Source organism: Plectropomus leopardus, chromosome 14 (assembly GCF_026936395.1).
Source record: "Plectropomus leopardus strain MGB_pleo_1.0 chromosome 14, ASM2693639v1, whole genome shotgun sequence".
In the NCBI taxonomy this organism is placed as follows: Eukaryota; Metazoa; Chordata; class Actinopteri; order Perciformes; family Serranidae; genus Plectropomus; species Plectropomus leopardus.
In genome coordinates this window covers 29,865,195-29,888,538 of record NC_142189.1, presented here as the reverse complement: position 1 = coordinate 29,888,538, position 23,344 = coordinate 29,865,195, and the positions used below count along the sequence as shown (strand labels likewise).

At 39.6% G+C, this 23,344-nt stretch overlaps 2 protein-coding genes across 2 annotated transcripts in view; both read right to left on the bottom strand.

The window, feature by feature from the left end:
* The window catches only part of tpo (thyroid peroxidase), a 44,682-nt gene extending 39,116 nt beyond the window's left edge, over nucleotides 1-5,566 (bottom strand). The window contains exons 1-4 of the mRNA XM_088087672.1: nucleotides 5,461-5,566; nucleotides 3,533-3,617; nucleotides 3,266-3,426; nucleotides 2,370-2,499 (exon numbers count right to left, since the gene is read on the bottom strand). Coding sequence (XP_087943798.1) covers nucleotides 2,370-2,499; nucleotides 3,266-3,426; nucleotides 3,533-3,617; nucleotides 5,461-5,551 — 467 coding nt within the window. The 5' untranslated portion in view covers nucleotides 5,552-5,566. The remainder of the gene's footprint in view (nucleotides 1-2,369; nucleotides 2,500-3,265; nucleotides 3,427-3,532; nucleotides 3,618-5,460) is intronic.
* An 8,374-nt stretch (nucleotides 5,567-13,940) lies between these two features.
* Nucleotides 13,941-23,344, bottom strand: part of sntg2 (syntrophin, gamma 2) — a 116,642-nt gene continuing 107,238 nt past the window's right edge. The window contains exons 15-17 of the mRNA XM_088087681.1: nucleotides 16,831-16,923; nucleotides 16,178-16,288; nucleotides 13,941-15,103 (exon numbers count right to left, since the gene is read on the bottom strand). Coding sequence (XP_087943807.1) covers nucleotides 14,975-15,103; nucleotides 16,178-16,288; nucleotides 16,831-16,923 — 333 coding nt within the window. The 3' untranslated portion in view covers nucleotides 13,941-14,974. The remainder of the gene's footprint in view (nucleotides 15,104-16,177; nucleotides 16,289-16,830; nucleotides 16,924-23,344) is intronic.

Sequence of the window (23,344 nt, the reverse complement as noted above, 5' to 3'; positions counted from 1 at the left end):
TTTCCAGTTGGAGACGGATCACAAGCCTCTCCTGAGTCTCCTGGGGTCTCAAGCACTGGATGTCCTACCCCCTCGGATCCAACGCTTTCGAATGCATCTTATGCGCTATTCCTACTCCATGTCTCATGTGCCAGGGAAGTGCCTATGGACAGCGGATACATTGTCACGAGCGCCTGTCATGAGAAAAGAGACACCAGCTGACAAAGAGCTGTTCGAGGACACAAATATCTACGTGGATATGGTGATGGAGAACATACCTGCAAGCGCTGCCTATCTGGAGGAGCTGAGGAAGCAGCTGCAGAGGGACAGTGTGTGTGCTCGAGTGATACAGCTGTGTGCAGAAGGCTGGCCAGCTCACGGCACGAATGAACCTACACTCAAGCTATACTGGCCCGACAGGGCGTTCTTACTGTCCAGGATGGTCTATTGCTAAAAGGAGATAGACTTGTCATACCCTCAACCATGAGAAATGAGGTTCTCACTAAGCTGCATGAAGGACACCAGGGGGTGGTTAAGTGTAGGGAGCGGGCACGACAGTCAGTATGGTGGCCGGGACTGAGTCAGCAGTTAAATGAGTTGGTTCTCAGCTGCAGAGCATGCTGCCAGAAGAGACAGAACCACAGGGAGCCACTAATGCCAACACCGTACCCTGGCCGGCCATGGCAGAAGTTGGGAGCAGATTTGTTCATGTTAGGGAGCAAGACCTACCTGCTAGTAGTGGACTACATGTCAAGATATGTGGAGATTGCCCTGCTAACTCCCACAAGATCTAATGATGTGATCCACCACCTTAAATCAATCTTTGCACGTCATGGGATCTGCGAGACCCTGGTAACAGATAATGGGCCACAGTTCTCTGGAGCAGCCTTTGCAGCATTTGCAAAGTCGTATGGGTTCCAGCATGTAACCAGTAGCCCAAAATATCCCCAGGGCAATGCTGAAGCTGAACGTGCAGTGCAGACAGTGAAGGGGCTTTTGAAGAAGTCAGATGACCCCTACCTTGCTTTACTGGCTTACAGGGCTACCCCTCTCCAAAACGGGTATAGCCCAGCTCAACTGCTAATGGGGAGGAGGCTTCGCACAACTGTGCCTATTCTCCCTGCTTTGTTAAGTCCCGCTCTCCCTGATGGAGATGCTGTTAGGCTGAAGGAAGGGATGAGGAAAACGAAAGATGCACAACGCTACAACCTGAGTCACCGTGCAAAGCATCTCAATAGACTCACTCCAGGACAGGACGTGTGGGTCACAGATCAAGGAGCAGCAGGAGCTGTCATCGGAAAACACACAACACCGTGCTCCTATTTGGTGGAGGGACCCCACGGGACCATTAGGCGAAATCGCCGTCATCTCATCCCCTGGAATTCCTCATCGGAGCCGAACAACTGTGTTGCAGCTGAGCAGTTCCCGGAAGGTGTTCCAGAACAACCTTCAGTAGAACAACCTGCAGCAACATCATTACAGCAGAGTGTTCCTGAACCACCATCTACGCCTACTCCTAGAACGAGGTCTGGGAGAGCTGTTGTGAAACCAATCCGGTTGAACTTATAAACTATCTAGAATATTGAAAGTTTAAAAATACTAGTTAAAGGAAAAATGGTTGTAAGTGTGATTGCTAATTTTTCTGATTTTGCACTTTTTTGTTTTTTGTAAATGTTCAAGTTCAGAGTTTAGAGTGTGGACAGAACAGTACAGGGTTTAGGATGGAAGTATTGTATTTGATTTTGCACAAATTGCTCAGTGCTGAGAGAAAAACTGCAGTGTGTCTGTTGTGTGTGTGACTGGCATTAGCTAGGACCAGACCTTTCAGCCACAGAGGCAGAATAATCCTCTAAGGTCTGTTGAATCATTGGCAGTCTACCCATTGATTCTAGAAAGGAGAGATGTGGTGTAACTGAATTACTTGGAAAAGAACTACAAAGTCGCACAGTGATGACGTCAGCGGGAGGTGACTGGCGGGAAGCAGACAGACTAGGGTGAGGTGTACACAGTTCAATAAAAGAGTTTTACGCTAAAAGCTACAGTGGACTCACGCAGTGTTTTTAATAACACGACACTAACCAGCAGAATCTGTACATTTCCTGTCAAAACAAAAGTGCAAAAACACTAAATTTAATAGGCGTTAACTGACACACCGTACCAGAACGTCGACAACAGACGCAGGAGGATACCCAGCACGTAATCTGTAGACGTCTGTAGGTTTTCCCCCATCAGCTTCCCTCATCAATGGATGCTCATTTATATGTTTTTTTTTCTTTTTCAACAAAGAATCTGCTTGCATTATTAGTTTTTACACACAATATATTTGTCCTTATTTAATAATATAGTCCTCGCTCTTTGCCAAATCAACAAGGTAAGAAGTCCGTTTTTACCTGTTATTGCAGAGGCCAGATATGGAGCGGTACTGGTTGAGATGACTTTGCAGACAGATGGCTGGATGCGTTACCGGCGGACACCGAGACAGCTCTGCGATCAGCTCCACGTCCTCCCAGGAAAGCAACTCTGGCATTAAGGACATGATAAAGTTAGCAAGAGAAAAATGTAGTGCAATTTAATATTACCAGCCTTTAACCCTTTAAAATCTGGATAGACATCAGTTTTCTCCTGCTGCATGCTGTGTTCAAACACTTTTCACAAGCATTACAATCTTTTAAACCTGAATAAATTGGTTCTTTCAAAAATACGAAAAAGGGGCAAGATAACTGGGTAGGAATTCCCTGCAAATTGCAAAGAATTAACAAAGGGTGACAAGAAAATGACCTGAAACTTTCTTAAGACAGAGAGAGAGAGAGAGGGAGAGAGAGAATATCAATAAAGGGGAAAATGCCCAGAAAACTATAATTATAACTAATTATAACTATTATAACTTTATATATAAAATTGTTACCTTTTTCTTCTTTTTTATTTTTTTTTCATTTTTTTCCATGTCATTATACCTTTTTTGCCCATTTCTTTGCCAATTTTTGGGTCCTTTTTTTGTTAAGTTTCTCTTCACCTTCTTTCCATCTTTTGAAAGAAATCTGGCCAATTTGTTCGGGTTTCAAAAGGTTTAGGGGGTTGAAAATGCTCCTCTTTTCCTTTTCACTACTTTATGAGGACTTTGACCATCTTTTGTTGTAATATTGTGAATATTAAAATGGTAAGAATAGTGGCAGTGGCCTAACTGTTTGGATGTGTTTAAGTTGTTTTGATTCTATGGTGTCAAACTTCTCTAAAGTTTTCTTTCAAGGTGAGTTCTTTTGGATTGAATGAAATAAAGCAGTTCTACCCAGTGCTGTGACATCCCTTTTATATCTCTGTCTCGCTCTGTTCTTTAGGACTTGCAGAGTTGTTTGAAAAACCTCCGCAGCTTGAGAAATCTCCAGGGTCTCAGGCTCAGCTTGCCGAGAGAATGTAAACACAAGCGTGGAGGATGAGGGTGAGCTTCGTCTGGGCAGAGAAATCGACAGACAAAATGAAAGCTTTGGTTTGTCCCTCCTTGGACACGTGTTGTGTTAGTTCAAACAATTTGACAACTCATTTGATGGCTTGTTACCGTTGTCTAGAGTGGACTGAGGCACCGTGTATGATTTGAAGACTTTCTTGATATGCAGAGATAAGCAGTTCTCTGACTGATGTGGCTGAAAGATATACAGAATCAAAACAGAACAGCGTGAAAATCTGAGACGCGGCACAAATTGGTGGAAAGTAAATACAATTTCACAAGTACAGTACTTAAAATACAATCTTTTTGGTACCTGCACTTTGAGAATTTGATATATTTGATGCCACTGTCTGCCTCTACTCTACATTTTAGAGATATATTGGGCTTTTTTTTCAGATCATGAGTTTATAAAGTTTATAAAGTTTAAAACACAATAAATGGCTATATATTAAACCTTTTGGCTTGAGATCCCAATCTTATTTCCCGTAAGTCTGTCTCCCCATCTGTTCCTGAGTTATGACATTGATCAATGGCCAGAAAAGTATTTTTGCAGACCGTTAAAATGTCACAGTGAAACTGACCATTGACTTTTTGGATATTAAATGTAATCAACTCATAATTGTAACCTGTAAAATGTTGTCACAATTAGTGTATGAGTTCTTCAGTTATTGCCAAGTGTTTGTAAGGCCACGGTGACCTTGACCTTTGACTTTCTTACCACCAAATTCTAATCAGTTCATTGTTGAGTCCAAGGGGATGTTTCTGTCAAATGTAAATCATTCGCTAGAAGTGTTCTTGAAATATCACACTCAAGGGAATGAGACTGACACAAGGTCACAGTGACCTTGGCCTTTGACCACCAAATTCTAATCATTTCATTGTTGAGTCCAAGTGGACATTTGTGCCAAATTTGTAGAAGCATCCTCATGCTCTTCTTGAGATATTGCATTTACAATAGGGCAGAAACAAGGTCGAAGTGACCTTGACCTTTTGACCACCAAGTTCTAATCAGCTCATTGAGTCCAAGTGGATGTTTTTGTCAAATGTGAAAATACACCCCCAAAGTGTTCTTGAGAGATTGCATTCAAAAGAATGAGACTGACAAGGTCACAGTGACCTTGACCTTTGACAACCAAATTCTAACCAGTTCATTCTTGAGTCCATGTGGTCATTTGTGCTACATTTGAAGATTCTCCAAAGGTGTTCTTGAGATATTAGATTCACAAGAATGGGATGGAAGGACGGACAGACAACCCAAAAACATAATTTCTCCAGACATGGCTACTGCCGGCGTGGAGGCATATAAATCAGTTTGTGGTTCAAATAAGTAAAAGAAATATGAAATTTGTGTATCAGAACTCTATCATGACCCCTTCAATTCATTGTGAGGGATCTCAAACCCTAGGCTAACAAGAACTGGGCTTAGCTGCCGTGTTGTATACAAAGCTGTTAAAATTAGCACCACATCAATAACGGTACAGTAAAATGCTACTTATGTATGAATTCTCCCAGTAATAATGATCCTATCAAGCCATTTTTGTTGTGAGTATTTTGTAGGACATTTTGCTGAAAATATTTGTGTATATTATGGTTATAAATGAGGAACTCTTATGTTGTTGTAGCATTTTAAAAGTCAGAAGATAATTATTATTTTCATGTATTTGAGGTAAAATCGCCATCAATATGCAAACCCAGATTTGGTTGTAAATCTACTGACTTGTTTTTAATGCAAAACAGAGATCAGAATATAAACATGGAAAACAAGGAGAACATCCTGTCCCTGTCTTTACAGATAATGCTGTTTTTCTTGTGTTAAAAAAAGAAAGAAAAAGCTTTATGACTGACATTTCCATCTCCTTTCTGAAGAGAAGCAGGGTGAGTAAAAAACAAATATGATTTAAAATAAGTTCTAAACCATATTTCCTACCATCATTTTTATTACAATCCTTATATTTCTACTATTTTCATAGATGATCAAACATTTTCGATGAAAATTGATTTCAGCAAAAGCATTCATTTAATAAGAAAAAACTACTTACAGTTGAAACGTTTGGCTTCATCAGTTGAAAACATTGGAAGAATAATGCAGAGCAACATGAAAAGGAAATATAAATTGAAATAATAAGTCATTTTTATGAGCAGTTAACAATAGAACAGCCAAAGATTTCCACAGTGACTATGAAGACTTATCTCAGTGCTGTGTGCGCTGCCAAACCTGTCTTTATACATTCAGATAAAGCAGGGAGCCAATTGTGAAGGTTAAGCAAACTTGCTCACACTAGAGTAACTCAGAGAATCAGTGTTTCTCTTGTCCTTGGTTGACTGGCTTGAAAAAAGAACATTTTTTTCTGTTCATTATCTCAGCCATTTTTGACACTTGGAGCTCTGTGTAACAATCCCAGATACAATACAAACACAGTGTGATCTTTCTCTTACATTTTGTGACTGATAAAGACACTTTTTATAAGCAGCGGTCTTATGCTATGTAAGAAATTACAGTCTAATGGGGGAAGAGATTTCCAGCTAAAATTTTATTTTGGGTGTGCTGACAATGGTGGCCCAGATCTACTGACAAAAAATGCAATAACAGAATAAAATCAGTGTGACTGAATCATCCAGAGACTAATCAGATGATAATAAGGAGTCACTGTGACAGGGGAATTGTCATGAGATAACATGTCAAAGAACTTTGTTAGACAAAACAGAGAGGGAATGAAATCACTTTCTGACAAATAAAATAAGCTGGCGATGATGGATGATGGGATATACCTGACAAACTGGACATACCGTTTGTCCCTTGGCACCCTTTCACACCATCATTATAGTTTGGGTTTAAGGTATTCTATGCAAAATTTTCTTAGAAAACAATATATAGACTCATGCAAAAGTAATGCCTCTATAATCATTTATGACATGCTAGGTGTGTGTGGCAGTGTATTTACCTGTTAAGCCCTCAGTCTGTCGTTATTTTCTTATCTTGCTGTATTTGGGATGTTCTTTGGCACAGCACTTAGGTGAGGTCCGAATTTTGTAAAAGGTAGCAACCAGGTGCCAGACCACCACCTATCCAAAAGGAAGCTTTGAAAATCATAGCCACAGCAGCTAAAAAAAAGGCTTTATAGCAAGGCCAAATATCAACTTGGGGTTGGCTTTGACTTTCCTTTTCACTGGCAAGATGTCTACAAACAGTAAAAGACAATCCTTGCACAGTATACATTTAAGTTCATGTGGTTTCAAAATTTTGACTCTGACACCAATTGTGACTGACAATTAAGCTTGAAATACTTACTTAAATACACATGTCCAATTTTTTCACAAAGATATTTGACATTGTCAAACAAATAATGAAATCTGTTTTTTTTTTTTGTTTGTTTTTACTGGGGTATTTATGATGGTCCATTATTTACTTTAATATTGAAAGGCTATGACATAGATTTAATTTCCTCTCCCCATGTTTACATTGAGGTTTGTAGATTGATACAATAGTAGTTGTCAATGTAAGTAGCCTATTTTTACAAGAAGACATGGTGTGACATGACCAAGGTTGTGAAAAGGTCAAAGTTGAAGGAGCAGGGTGGAGGTTTCTAAACTTCACTCACTTCAAAACAGCATGGAGAAGGGTAGGGAGTCTGGAGAGGTCTAGACTCCAGCAACACTTGTCAAGTCAAAGTCAAAGTCGAGTCAAAGTTTGACAGTAGAGCACATTTAAAAACAACACAAGCAAATCCACCAAGGAAGGAAATTCTATGGGAATTAATTGCTTCTTCTGCAAAATTTTACAGTTGTAAATAAAAATAACCCCCCACATTAATTAAAAACATGCAATCAAAAACATTGTCTCTCTTGAATTGAGTGGTCTTTGCTTAGGCTTAGCCTGAAAACAACACTTTTGAGTGTAACCATTTATTGGACTGATATGACTAGTCACTGCCCTGTTGTGAAACTTTTAGCACATAACTTTTTAAACAAATAAATAAAAAAAAACATGGTATCAGCAGCAGTCATTGCTGTCTTTGGGTTTGTGGACCTGCTTCCTGTGCTGTGCCTCCATCCTCCCGAGCCTATTTTCAAAGTTTTACTAACAATGAGAAAGGCCATGGCAGTGGTCCCAAAGTTGCCCTGGAAACTTCTCATCACAAATACTTCAGTTAGCATTCAGGGTCCAATGCTGCCAGCGGAGTCAACTGTGAGAGTCACGGCCCATTGATAGTTGAGCAGTGTACTTGAAATTCATGCTTGACATGGTGCTGATGCAACTTGATGATGCTGTGTGTGTGGCAGCAGCCGGCAGTGACTTCAGCAGCAGGCACAGTCGCCGCTCTCTGTGCACTCTTGTCACAGTGCCTTAGCTTCTACGCTAAAGTGTTTCAGACAAAACTTTCATGAAATGAATCTCAGAGTTAGTCGAGAATGAAGCCAGTGACGTGCAAAGAAAAAATTGGGGCATATATCTGAATATTTTGTGCTCAGCATGGAAGCAGGCAGACCATTAAGAAGTTCTTAGTATATGGAGTTAGGGTTATAAAGTTAAAGGAAAATCTAAATAACAAATACAATATAGTGCAATTTAACACAAAGCAGGCACAATAAATGCTGCCTGTCTGAAGTTTAGAAATGTTGGTTTCCACGGTGTCAGGAGGTGTTGAATCCACTTTATGGTAATCTCAGCCTGTCTGTTGTTTTGTTATTCAAATATCCCATTAAGTGTCCTTAAGCCAGTTATGGTGACAGTCTATTTTTTGACCGCTGTAGCTTTTTTGCCAGTTCACTTTACAAGTTACATCATTTGGCAGAGTTTAGGAATAATGAACCGACTATGAGGAGCAACTCTCTGGCCTCCTTTTTCTAAAATACACCTCTAAGTTGCCTAATGATGCCTTTGAAAACTCCTACTAAATGATGACTGTCAAAGCTCAAATGTACTGCTAATTGGCATTCAGCTCACCACGGCTACAGGTTACAGACGGTCAGTGAAGTTACATTTCTCATGCAGTTCTGTTTAATAAGAGAACAACTCCTATGACACCATATCATAACAGAATTAAAATAGTGTATAACACATGTTACAGTGTATTCCTGAAAGGAATAAGTCAGAATTTTTGAAGGTAGGTTGTATGGGATACGTATCCATAGTTAGTGTATTAAATACAGTAGATGTCAGTCTGCATGCCCGCAGTTTGGAGAAGCAGGCTCGAGTCGGAAATGGAAGCAAAGCAATGTACTGCTGGGGATAACAAATGAGACATATTTTAGTGACCTAAATAAAGCCCCCCGAAAATATAATATCAGTTTAAAGTGCACAGTATATTGAGAGTATTTTTCTGCTTTACTTTTATTTTCCAACGGGAAGGCTGCTTCCGGCCCTCATTCCTCATCTTTGCTGTGTACACAGCTCTGTTCTACTGGTAATGGCAAAGGCATATTTAATGTGTTCACCCATGTACACAAAAATACCCCAACACACGTACAAATGCTAGTTTTCATTGAAAATGGGTAGGATTTTTTTTTATTTTGGACTTTTTTTAGGAGGTTAAAACTTGTTTTGTTGCTGACCCCATTCAGCAGTACATTGCTTAGCTTCCACGTTGTACTTTCATTTGCTTATCCAAACTGGGGGCACAATGAGTGACATCTACTATAGGTAATCCACTGTCTATGGATGAGTACCCCATACAACCCTACTTAAAGAATGGAATTATACTTTTGAGCACAAAGAAGTTCAATTTGTTATATAAGCCACTTTACAACTATGTTAAATGTCCGAGTATAAAGATGTTTTCTTATTTTTAAGGTGATAGACAGCTAAGCTGCATGATCATGTAATTTATCATAGAGAAAGAGCCCAGTGGGAAACTAATGTTTCACTGACCTCAAATAACATTTGCTTCAGACAGATAGTATTCTTTGGCTGGCAGTTCAACCCTTCAGGGTAAATTAAGGTATGCTAACATACAAGGGTATGAAAAAAACATGCAAGGCTGTAGTGACCATCGTGGACACCAAGATCAGGGTCATATGCTCAGCATTGTTAAGAGCCAGAGGAAGACTGTATATTCAACACTGACATGGAATCAGGACTCATGACCGGGTGGGGAGATAAATTTCCCAAAATAAAACAAAATTGTAGTGCACAAGATAAAAGTTCTTAAAAAGCTCTTAACTATGGCGGTTGGTTAGGTTGAATGTGTCTCCTGCTTCACTGAACATGAGGCATCTGAGTTTAACATTTTAAAATTAGAAACTTGGCTGGCCAGTTAAATGTCCAGCATGTTGACTTTTACATTTCATTCCCTAAAGCTACAGTTGGTAACTTTTATAATGATATAACTTTGTGGTATTTGCTTAAACTGTCACACAGGACTACATGAAACAGACAGTCTATGAAAAAAATTCATGTTCCTCCTCATAGTTTTTCAAAAGGTATTGCCAGAAAATCTCAATGGCTGAAAGAAAATAACCGATCAGAGCCCAGGTGTCTCTAATGCAGCTGTCAACCATGTCAATCACTGCTTATGAACTGCTAAAACATTCAGCTCACCTGTCCATCTTCGTCCCCACCCTCACCTTTGGTCATGAGCTCTGACCAGTGACCAAAAGAATGACATTGCTGATACAAGTGGCCAAAATGAGTTTCCTCCATAGGGTTGCTGGGCACAATGAGAGAGATTCAAGTGTCAGAAATTTGGGATGACCATCTCACTGTGTGACTGCTGTTATAACCTACGTCTAGTAATCAACGAATAGGAATGCAGCATGAAATGACACACTGATCACCACGACTCTACTAAATGCTAATAGACGCTCTCTCCAAGTTCTTGTTGATAAACTGGTGTGCCATATTGGCCTCTTTTCTCCAGCCACAAACCCCATCAACATCTTTTTCTCCTCTTCTTTAGACTTTTTCTTACACATAAATGGTGCTATAGCAAGGGCTTGATTTGTTTGTTTACATTTTGCTCTTACCACTACAGTGGCATAGATGGATGACGCACACCAAGGACATTTTGTTATTGCGTACTGACGTCGATGGACCTGTGGTGTAGCCTGCGATTCAGTAGGTGATGTCATCGCACAGTATGCATACATCAACCTTGGTGTCTTACACAAGTTTATTAAGATCAATGTCGCAGAGTGTAGCTTGCACTAAACTTATGATTGAAAAAATCTCACAGTCTGCAGGAGGCTTTAAAGACAGGATGAGAAGCTCAAACATTCAAAAGGAGCTTGGAGTAGAGCCGCTACTCCTTCACTTCGAAAGGGGCCAGCTGAGGTGGTTCGGGCATCTGATCAGGATGCCTCCTGCGCACTTCCCATGGAGGTGTTCTGGGCACGTCCAACTGGTAGGAGACCCAGAACATCCTGGAGGCATTTCATAGCTGGAGCTAGTAAGTATTGCTGGGATGCTCGGAGTAATTTGCTCAGCCTGCTGCCCCTGCGACCCAGCCCTGAATAAACGGATGAAAATGGAATGGAAAAAAAAGATTCCAAGCTTGTAGATTTTTTCAAAATAACCTAATTCCCTAGATGACTCATTGCATAAAAGTAAAATATGATAACATTTGGCCAAACAACTGATAAACACTCACGCAAAGTGAAAGTCCCCAAAGCTTGCCAAGCCAATAGGGCAGGTACCTATCAAATGAAAAGTGACAACCTGTCATTAATGTCATCAGTGTTGAAAATAATATGCCAAGTGTTGGAACCAAAACAACATCATCATGCGTTTGGCATGCCAACGACATAAAGATTGCACCACAACATTCCAAAATAGTGTGGGAAAACAGTGATGAAGCCATCACACAGGTTTGATCCGAACTGATCCAACGTCATGATTCATTTTTTAAGCGCTGGTGCCATTTATAGCCTTTATATGTGTGACACAAGGACATGAAAAACCACTGACAGTGGCACACAGCTGAATGTTTCTCAGCTCTTTGTGTTACAGATAATATGAAATAATGCAGAGATATATGATAGGTAACCCGTGAATAGAGTACAAAATCTAAGAGTATTTAATACTGTTTCTTGCTGACATTTCGCCAATGTTCTTGTTTTCTGATAAAGCATCTCGACATTGCTGGTGGCAGTGTCTGCCATTTGTGCCCAATATGGAAATGTAGAGAGAAAAAGACGCATGTAGGATAAAAATCACCACACAAAGCCGGAGTTCTGTCTCCTGCAGCAACGCCTCCAGCTTGGCTGAGTGCCTAATAAACACAACCTGTAATCATTCACCAGTGGGAAGCCGTTGAGGGATCATGTCATCCATGGTGCACTAGCAGCACATACTGTTGTGTCAGGCTGTGTCTGTGGAGTTGGGACCAGCATTTGTGATATGTTTTTGTGTATGATGTGTTTTTCAGTTGAGTCTTTCAGAGATCAGATGGTGACTTGTATCAAAGGAAAGTCATCTCCCATGCCAATAGTGGAAGATGGCGACAAAAAGGAAAGTAAGAAGGGGAATGTTTCAAGTAAGAGGAAAGGGCTGAAGAGAAAAATAAACCTTAGGGTTAATATACTCTGACCTTTTTCTTTTTTTGTTTTTAAATGACTACCATTGTGTATCTATCAAGCACTTAAAATTTAGCAATCCATATGAAATGAACAATGCCAAAGGAAAAGTTTGACATTTTGGGAAATTAACTTATTCAACTTGGTGAATAGTCTTGCATTTATATTGCATCTTGTTATCCCTCCAATGTTATGCTACGTGTCACATTAAATTCACACACATTCATACGTTGGTGGCCGAGGGCTACCACACAAAGTACCATTCACACACACTCAAGTATTTGGGGTTCAGTATTCTTCAACATATGGCCAAAAGATGCAGCCAGGGACTGAACCTTAATCTACCGATTAGTAAACTACCTGCTCTACCTCCTGCTGGCCAGGGATCGAACCGCCAAACATTTCAATTAGTGCATGACCAGTAACGAACCACCAATCTCCCACTTATAGAATGACCCGCTCTACTTCCTGAGTGCAAGGGGTTGAACCGCCGATCTTCCGATTAGTGGATGACTCGCTCAACCACCTGCTGGCCAGGGATCAAACAGCCAAACACTTCGATTAGTTAATGACTCGCTCTTCTTCCTGCAGGAAATGAACTGTTGATCATCCAATTAGTTAATGACCCACTCTACGTCCTGTTGGCTGGGGATTGACCTGCGGATCTCAAGATTAGAAAATGACCCGTTTTAACTTCTAAGCCACAGCCACCCACAGTTTCTTGCAGAGTTACATAAAAGATCAGCACTACACTTTTATCTGTCCATTATATATGAAGCCACAGCCAAGAGACACTTAGCTTAGTTTAGCAAAAAGACTGGAAATCAATCAATAAATAGTCCAGCACACAGCACTGGTAATTAGCCCCTGGACTTTCTTTTTGACTAGTCCGTCTTCTTTTCTTGGGTTGCTTTGCAGTTTAGGCAGTTGTTGCCGATGCTGGAATAGCAAAGTTCTTTGCAGGAATCTCTGCTAGTGAAGGGTTATGTATGTGCATCTCCTTTATAGAACAGCCAATAGGTACACCCTCTCTCTGAAATTACCTCTTATTGGCCAACTTCTCCCATCACAGACTAGATTTTCTCAAACTTAAAATATGCATGAGGAGGTTCAGAAGTCTAGTTTTCTCTCAGACCACATGAATCACAATACGTTCAAAGTTTATAATGGGATTTCTGTCCAATGACGCCAAAATAAAATGGCCTACCCCAGCTTTAATTCTAACAGTATTGTATTGCAGCTTAAATCAGGTATACCAAATAACACATGATGACTGGGACAGGCTCACCCAGTAAAATCTCAATCTCAAGCCAACATAAAGAATGGGCTATGAACCAAGCCTCCAGGAAGTGTGCCAGGCTTTGACACAAATTTTGCATTGTGGCTAAAAGTGGAATTACACCACCTGGGACCATCACATGACGCCCACCGGCCCAGAAAGACTTTCCCCCACAGATTTACATCAGGAAAGAGACATCTATAAATAAGTGAATAATATTTTGTGAGCGTCAAAACCCCTGCGAAACGGTTTGTTTCACTATCTAAATTTAAACCATCCAGTTCAATAAACATTTGGAAAGTCTAAAAGAGCCGCAAAATTAATTGTTTTAGACCGCCATTCAAGCTACCAAGGCGCTAAACCGGAAGTCAGTCACTCCGCTGGCAGAAGTCACCCACTTGGGAACACTCGGCTGCCATAAGTCTCTAGTGTGCAAGCCTCACGGGCCAGTAGATCTGGGTATTTTATACCCAGAAAAGAGCTTTTTTGCTTCATGCGCCAATGAGCAGCTCACATAGGAAAGAACGGGGCCCTGCCCCCATGGCTGTATCCAGACGTTCTAAATACAGCCATACTTTCAACCTATATGTTAAGCTCAGCAGCCATCAGGCTACTGAGAGCCAAGCAGAAGATGAGTAGTTGAGTTGCTGGGCACTACCACCCTCCGATTTCAAAGTAGATGTCTAAACCCACAGGGAGCTGGGATACGTCTCGGATGACAAGCACTGATGCTTTATGAGCAATTTATTAAAAACACAGCAAAAATGCATTTTCACATTAAAACCATCACATAAAGCAACTTACGACATACAGTATTTTTCACTGTATTAGAACGGGAGTTGATTAAAGCGGGTCTTCTAACAATACTTTGAAGCTGAAATGTCACATTTCAGTGAAATGTCGTCATTGGCCGGAGAGACTGGAAACTCAGGCATTTTGCCTTTATTAGATACAAAAGATGGTCACAATAGCACAAACATCATATAGTTTCATCTGAGCCAGTAAAGCTGCCCTGCAGTTAATGTTGCCTGTTTCATTTTAGTTGTGTCAGAGAGGTGCTGTTTCAATTCAATAGTCATTTGAAGGCTTATCAGACTGCATTATATTGTAAGATGTTATTCTTTTGTCATGTCTGTGAACACAAAGTAAACCAAAGAACTGGGACAGGGAGAGGTTTGCTTTTCATTACCGTTCAACTGTGAATTTGAAGGAAAGAAAATCCCTGTCAAAGGTCTGTGGCAAATGTGAATTCCCCTGTGACAGTAAGTCACATTTATTTTGTCTGTTCAAACAAACTTACTCACTAGATGTGGGCACGACATCATTATCCTTCAGAGATACAGTATCAACTGAGATTTTCTGCTAAAAACACTGGCAGTTGCTATGTTTGGCGGATCGTGTCCTGTTGTCAGATGTTCGACAGTTCCACACCATATGGAGGCTCGGGTGCTGCCTTTATGTGACAAGTTGACAAGAAACCTCCGATCATAATCAGTGTCCGTCGTGGAATGAGAGAAAAAAAGAGAAAGAAATGGAAGAACTGTGAAACCATTTGCATTGTAGTTTTTTTTCACACCAAAAATTAAATACTTTCCTTCCATCATTAATTCATACATGATCTCCCTTTACAGTCTTTTACAAATATATTTTTTTTCCATTGTTCATACAAAAATAGCAAGAACAAGATATACATATCAATTGGCTCTGTGCATAAAATACTGCCGATCTGCCACGGGTGCACATGACAATGAGGACGGGTCTTCTTAACTGTTCATATAATTTCCAGGGAAGCTTTGACTGCACATAAAGAGAGGGTCCATGGAGGCCACTTTGGCAGCGATAAAAGAGTGTATACAGTGAAGGACAGCTGTAAGATTAGCAAACTCCAGTTCCTGGAAAATAAGGAAAAAGAGACCAATGTATTAGAATGTAATTTCCATAGTTTTAACAACAAACTATTTGGATAATCGATTAATCTAATACTTTGATTTATAAAGCAGATATGAAGAAAAAAGCTCATTTTTAGTTTTCCTGAATTTTCTACAAAAACAATCTTGTTTCAAGTAACTTGCAAATAAAAAAAGAGATATTTGCTACGTCCAGAGTAAGTTCAGAAAAGGCCTTTACAATAACATCTGAAATTAAATAAGTGGGCATTGTGAATGCAGCCATGCACTGAGGATAAAAAGAAAATGTAACTGCTTTATATTTGATCAGACACTGCTCAGGCTGCTGTTGTAAAGAGATAAAGGATTCTATTCAGACTGTCTTTGGCTTATGGCGAAAATGATTCTAAAAACTCTATATTACGTTATACTCCACTGTCTCTCTAACAAAATTTCAACAAATCTGCATTAGCTAAATTTGCCATCTCTGGCAGATTTCTGTCAGCTACTACAGTGTAGTTCTGGTATGGCAGTCTTGGTGTTAAAAAGAGAAATGCCCTTGCTGAGATTGTTAAACAGGCAAGTAAGATTTGGTACAGTTCAGTAGTTTACATGACCTATTTAATAAGTAGATGCTCATGAAAGCATCACTTTGCCCGTCCCCTAAATTCTAAATACAAGGTTTTACCATCTGGCCTATGCCTACATGCACTTGTTGCCAAAAAAAAAACACAGGCATAACACATCCTTCATTTCTGTCTCTATACATGGTTTAAACACTAGAAGCAGGTAATGGTCGTCCATTACCGATGATGATGATGATGATGATGATGATGATGATGATGATGATGACAGGGCGCAATTAAAAATACATATTGTACTTGCAGTACCGATGATGATGATAGGGTGACAGTAAGAGTACATATTGTACCTATTGTACCTTCTATATTCTAATAAAATAAACCCAGCTAGACATAAACCCAACTAATGCATGACAAAGGTCATTCCTAACCATTTTTATAGTTATTTTGAATCAACTTCAAACTAACCTGAAGTTACTTTGAAACATTATTGCCTTACCTTCATCTCTATTTGGTTGCTGTCAGCATTCTTGAAAAGGAGTTTCACCCTGGTTTTACCGTCATCAGAGGAGCCTTTTAGTTGAGAGAACTTATATCGCCACAGTACGGTCTAAAAGGGAGAAAGAGTATAATAAACTGCAGCTGCACAGGGTTTTTTTTTTTTTAAATAATGACAATGACAATAAATACAATGTGTCACTACAGACAAACCAGCATGATCAAGACCTTACATTTTAATGTGCAATAGAACTTGAGGAAATGTATAATTTAAAACAAAAGAACATGAGTACTTTGGAAATCAGTGCTGTAACTTGCTGTAATTCAATAACAAGAAATATTGTGCACTCAAAATGTAGCAAAGCTGCCAAAATAATCCCAAAATGTACTTTTAATAACACTGACACACCATTCTCCAAGATGCAGTAATTCCCCACTGTATTTTGGAACATCCATTGTGCAAAATAAGTGACATTCTTTATATTTTTGTGCTTATTTCAGAGTTATTTAAAATGCAATAGAAGCCAAAGTGAGAAAATAAAAAGTGTATCAATACAGAAAATAAAGATGTCAAACTGCAGCGTCAGGAGCTATTGAGGGAAGAACAGCACAGAACCAGGATGTTTACAACAACTGAACTCAGTGATACTTTACCTTTGAATTTCCCTCTGAGCAGGTGAAGCCTGATCCGAAATCTATCGTGAAGCACAGCACATTCCCCTGGCTGCTGCACATGTAACTCTTGGACTGTTGACAGAGAATTGATATCCATTAAAGGCCACACACTAAACGCCACAATGCAGTACAACACTCTACTTTCCACGTTTAACAAGTATTTTCTAAAATGTGCTTCACTGAATTTGTCTCACCTAGACTTTAATTAAAATGTGTTCTGAGTTTGTAACATCCCGGAAAGATGTATCAACACCTGACCAAATTTGAATGACCAAAAAAATCGGCAAGTATGTAAAAGAAGGTCTAGAAATCATGAAAAAATGCACATTATTCTCTAATCTGAAATGCTGGGGGCGTGTCCGCTGGAGTATCGCAGGACTATGCTAATGATGCTTCTGGTTTTTATACTGCTACATTGTCAGGGGCAAAAAGCATAGCTCCAGTGTATCATCGAGCTATAGTTTTAGGCAACCCCAAAAAATCTTAAAACAGCAAAATGGTAAAAAAAACAAAAAAAAAACAGTCAACCGTCTAACTCCACATTTCAGTAGTTTATAGTAAAGGGTCTTTGTAACATGTTTTCAACAAGCAATTTCCAACATTTAGAGTGTGTTTTGAAACAAATCTCTGAATTCACTTTAAACAGACTTTAATCCTTAGGGCTGCCTTTAATATTGCAAACACTCATATTGCTCTATGAAATATTATACATAAAAAGTTTAATTGCATTTTTTTAACCAACATCAAATCTTATTATAAATATCACATATTTATGAATTTTCAGAATTTTTACTGTTTAAATGTAGGATTTTGTCATGATGCTACTGTTTTCGGATATTGAAAAAAAGAAGAAGAAAAAGAATAATTTCCAATATACTACATGCTAAATAGTTTTTTAATGCATGTATTTCCTCCATAAAACAAACTCCAAGGCAAAAGCCCAGAATGACACACAGAAATAATACAATGCTTGTTTTTATGCTTGGCATGATGGCCATGGGATCAAATATTGCAGTTTGAATGGGTTTTTATGGTGCATTTTTTGCACTTAACAGCATGACATGTAACAGATTAGTTTCCACAGTGTATTTCAGACTTACTTCAGACTTCAGAGAAATTCAGATGAAACAAAATACACAATCTTGCCAAAATGTATGCCAAATGCATGACCACAGCCAAAATGATCAAAAGAATGAAAAGCACTTAAATTATGCCAAACAGTCCCTAAAGGTTAATATTTCGATCTTCATATATCTGTAATGACATGTTGTGCAAGAAGCATGGTGCATTTCTCTGCACAAGCATCCAAGGCAACAGTCAACATTCAAATATTCAGTAGTTAAAGACCACAGAAGCACATAGTACTTGTAAGTATGGCTGCACTTTATGTAAACATATTATACCTTAATTTGGTTCTCCATTTATGGCAGTGGATGCAGACACTATTTGCAGGGCATGAATACATAATTCACTTAGTATTAATTACACATATCAGCCTTCATTTACTGTCTTCTTTAATATCAGAAACAGACTTTTGTCCCTGCAACACTTTTCTTGTTTCTCCTGTCTTTGCAGGAGAAACACAGGTGTAACTAATATTATCAACAATGGCTGCATTCTGTTTCGGTGTGTCAGAAAGTACAACCAGTGACTCAGCGTCATAATTGCAGGGCCCGTCAACTGTCACACACCTAAGCTGAATGCAGCCATTGTTATTAGTTAATGAGTCAAAATGTCCACTGAATGACAGGTCAATGAGGAACTCATTTCATTTAATAATCGGGCTGTGGTTGCTAAGGAGTGAGTTGTAAAATGAAAATAAATTATTTAACTGAGGTATAAAGTTCTGGTCACACCAGCATTTGAAACAACAAAAGGTCACTTTAAGGGAATGAACTTTGATAAACCTTGACAGAAAAATTAGCACCACTGACAGACAGAAAGCCAGAGAGAGCTAGAGCTAGAGTCCAAAATACAGGAAGCTAACGAATCTCATTAGCACTGATGATCTATCCAATTTTATTCCTCTGCCAAAGTTTAAATTCATACTCAGAAGACAAATGTTTAAAAACAAGTTTTGAGACAAGAGTCAGCGATACAAATAAGTCTCAAGAACTCTGTAGACTTTTTTTAATTGTTAATAACCGAGCTGGCAGTTAGCAAACCAAGCCTGTTAGGTGGCTGAAGGCTTGTTAGCGCAAAGAGGTTTTTCCTCTCTCTTCAATGACTCATCAAAGTTTAAAATTATGTGACATGACAAAATGTGAGGGGAAAGTTAACCACGTAATAGAGAGAAAATAGTTCAGGGATCCTCATGAGCTGTTTGGTGAGTTGGAGTGTCAGCGTGAAAAAAAAAAATATGCCCAAGACTTCCATTTGAGTTTTTGAGTTTGTGGTCTGATCACAGCTAATCAGAACAGCTTAGAGGAGAAGCTGCTGCACAGGTGAGTGAAGTGTAAAGCTGATGTAGTGTCTTTCTATAAATATCATGGTTTTCACATATTCTATTTTTTTCATCGATTTTTTGCTTTATTTCAGATATTGTTCTTGTTTTTGTTTCCTCAATCAAACTGTAAAGCACTTTGAATTGCGTGGTCCCTTTTTTGTACTATGATAATGAAGCGTTACCAACCAGACAGTTTGGCACTCATGAAGCAGCAATTTCAAGGCAAGTTTTTAGGATGTCTAGGTATTAATCGGTAAGATTTAGGGAGATTTAGTGGCATCTGTTGGTGAGTACTGCAGATTGCAATCGGCTGAAACATCTCCCAATTAGAATTCTTCATCATTCAATGTTCAGAAGTCTTACCGGGAGCCCAACTATTGACAGAGGTCATTTGAAACCAGTGAAAACACAGAATAAAGAAGTGTTTTCAGGCAATCTCATCATGGAGTAGCTTAGGTCAATGTGAAAAACACAAATGGTGCTATGTAGAGCCAGTGTTTGGTTAATCTGTTCTGGGCTACTGTGAACATGACCATGTAACATGGCGAACTCCATTAAAAAAGGAACTGCTACCTATGGACATATAAATGGCTCATTTTAAGGTAATACTTCTCATTTTATTATATGCTAAAAATAACATTGTATTATTTTCCATTTCTGCTAATATATCCAGCCCGCTTTCATTCCTAAGTTGTCAAGTACTACTACTTTGTCAATGATTTCAGTACAAGGCAAGGATGCCAAAAGCCAGTTTTCGCACCTGTACGATATGGCACCAGGTGGCGTCAGTTTGTAACGACGTTAGATAGAACCTTTTGTGGTGTTAGGATACGCTGCTGGTTGGCCAGACAGAACCTGTCAGGGCCATATAATATACCGCTGGACATTGTCAGGTTGCAACACTGCCGATAACGACATAGTATGAGGAGCTCAAGGGTGCTTACAGTGCAGACGGGAGGGGAGGTGGATAGGCGAGGTCCTACAAACCCTGGCCTTTCACCCAGGAGACTGGACATTTCCCTTATTAATGTAAATGTTTTTCTCCTAAACCTAATCACTCGTCTCTGTTGCCTAAACCTAACCACCTTTGCCTTTGTGGCCTAATCCTAACCATGTGCTTTTGTTGACATTCCAGCATTGGATGTGGCATCCCAAAATGACAGCAGCAGACTCAGAAGGATACCTAAAGTGTATGTGGAAGTGGAAGTCCACTAAAAAAGCAGAATTATGTGACAATTTTGGATGAGAACTTGTTATATTAGTGATATATCACCATAAATTCTTCACACTGGAACTGTAATGTTTCATTTTTTTGTAGTTTCCTCTGGATCTGAGAGGAGCTGAAAAGATACTTGTATGTAAACTAATAACCTGTTTTTTTTAGTCTGGCATTTATGTAGTGTCTTACTATCAAAATACCATCATTTTGACATATTCTATTTTTTTAGATCAATTTTTTAAGATCAATTTTTGCTTCTTTCAAAAGTTCCGCAATCAAACTGTTATTGAGAGTACGTAATTTGGAGGCCACAATAAGTTACAGACATATACATTGTGTTTTATTCTGATTATGCACAAATAGAGCAGTAATGTATGAAACCATGTTGCAGAAAGCAACCGGTTTAATCTAATAAGCATCCATAGCGTTCTCTGAATCTTGGGGCTGTAACTAGTTGCTGTGTGTATGAAACATTATTGTGTTATGAATCCTCATACAGACCGAGTGTGCTTACTGCTTTAATTGTATTTTCTGTTCAGAAAATTCTTGTTTTAAACTCACAATATTGCTTTGATCATATATACGTTTCACATGTGATCGCATATGTTAAAGCGCCACTCTCACAAGTTGGGCCTGAATGATCTGATAACACAAGCAAATCTGATTTAGTCGTCCTGCCCGGGCTGCTGGCAAAAGCATCATCCTGTGCAGCATCCTGATAATGTCACGACTCATGACAGAGAAAATCCATTTTGGATGCCATGAATCTTTAACATTCATTTTGCAGCTGCCACACAAACAAGCATGTGTCTCACATTTCTTTTTTCACAGGTCTTTTGGAAGCACTGATGTGTAAGCTCTCTGCTCTCTATGGAGCAATATCCCTCTAAAGGCTTTTCTTGCCACATGACTTCATTTTTGTGTCGTCCACTCAGCTGGAATACCAAGAAGTGTATTTTGATTTTCTGTTTGTGTTATATATGCCTTTTATCTCCACCTCCTTTCTCTTTCACTTGAGAACACAGCGGGGACATGGTGATTTCAATTATAGAGTGCAGTGTGCAGTGAATATGGCATGGGACTGTACAGTCCTTTCACTCAAAGTGTTTTCTGCTCACAGACCTCAGCCCCCCCTGTCTTTAGTGGAGTTGTGAATTCAGCTGTGACGGGGATAAGAAACAGCGGCAGGCCAGCCGCTAAGTTCTCTCTGTCACCCAGAGTAAGGCTGTGTTGTGACATGGTGAGCTATGACTACACTTCACTAATTGGAAGGGATTTTTCTGGGGGAATTAGCAACATGAAATGAAATATTTTTTAAGAACATCTCCTCAGTCTGACAGAAGTGAGGGCATGTTTAGGGAATTAAATAAAACAGGGACAGGTGTTAAAGAAAAAAAAAACTTTTTCTGGTGGAGTGTGTAGAGCTGCACTGCATCAACTTTTTAATAATTTGGTCACACAGAAAGAAGAGATAAAAGGTTAAGGAGACACTGAAGGCAGGGATGTCAGACCCACGGCTGCATCTTTTCAAATTGGTCACAAATCCACTGAAAGTAAGCTTTTAAATCCATACTGATAAAGACACCAACTGTGTGAATGCAGCACAGAATTTAAAGAGCAACTTAACACCAGGCTGTAAAGTTGTAATGTGCTTGGGTGTGGGAAGGATGGTGCTGAGGATGCTGCAGCACCTCATACTGACAAGTAGTGGAACTACCTAGTCTGTAATAGGCCAGTTTACCATAACCAGTCCCTGCAGAATTTTTAAGCTCGATTCACACAAGATACGAAATCATGCTGATTTGCCAACGTGTGCCGGTGGCTTGTTTTCGGCGCACATGGTGAGCCCTCAACACCGTTCACACTGCAGCAGGCTCACGATATGCAGCAACAGTTTCAGTGTCTGGTCTATTTTTTCCGCTAGCCACAAGCAACTACTCTGTTATAAACTATGTAAAAGATATATTAGATTTCAGAAAGGAGGGGGACGAGTGGACACACAGAGGCAAAATGGGAAAACAGAGACATACGCTTCTGGGTGAACGGCCAGGCAGCTTCTGAAAGGGTTGAGACACACCCAGTAACCTAATCCTTCCACCTCTCAATCCACAGCACCTCCCTACAAAGTAGTCAGTAGTAGAGAGGGCTGTGATGGGGCGGCAACAGGGGGCTGGGTGATGAAAGCAGGCTCCTGCTACAAGGATCAGCCAATAGCAAAATAAAATTGCAATAGCAGGTTTCAACCTTTAGAGGGCAGTCACACTTTAGATATTAATACACAGTATGTAGACTTTAATACTTTGCAATCAAATGTCAAAAGCTGGATTTAAATCAATCAACAACACCACCAAATACCCATTCATATTGCTTTTTAAACAGAAAAAAAGTGTTGAGGGGTACAGTTACTCTGTAAGATTGAGATAAGATAAGGACCACATGCAGATTTCATGTTATCATCTGCCCAGGGGGATGTCAGAGTGCCATTTGAAGCAACGGCTGATGGAACTATACCAAGTATAGTACATCTGAGCATTTATCGTAGTTGCTCTGTAAGCACGTTTGCATTTATAGTCAATTTTCCATTTAGTAATCTAGCCGTCACATGAAATCATAAAACATGATTTTAGTGACATGCAGTTGTCACACATTCATACAATGCAGCAACCCGCAGCAAAAAAGGTCCTGCAGGCACGTGAGGTGTGGTCGGTTTTCACCTTTGAGCACACCTTTCCCAAAAGTGATGTCATGGTTGAATGACCACACCCTGTTTACATCAGCGAAACAAGGCGTGGATGTCAGCCACTGGATTTCTTAGCCAGATACATTCT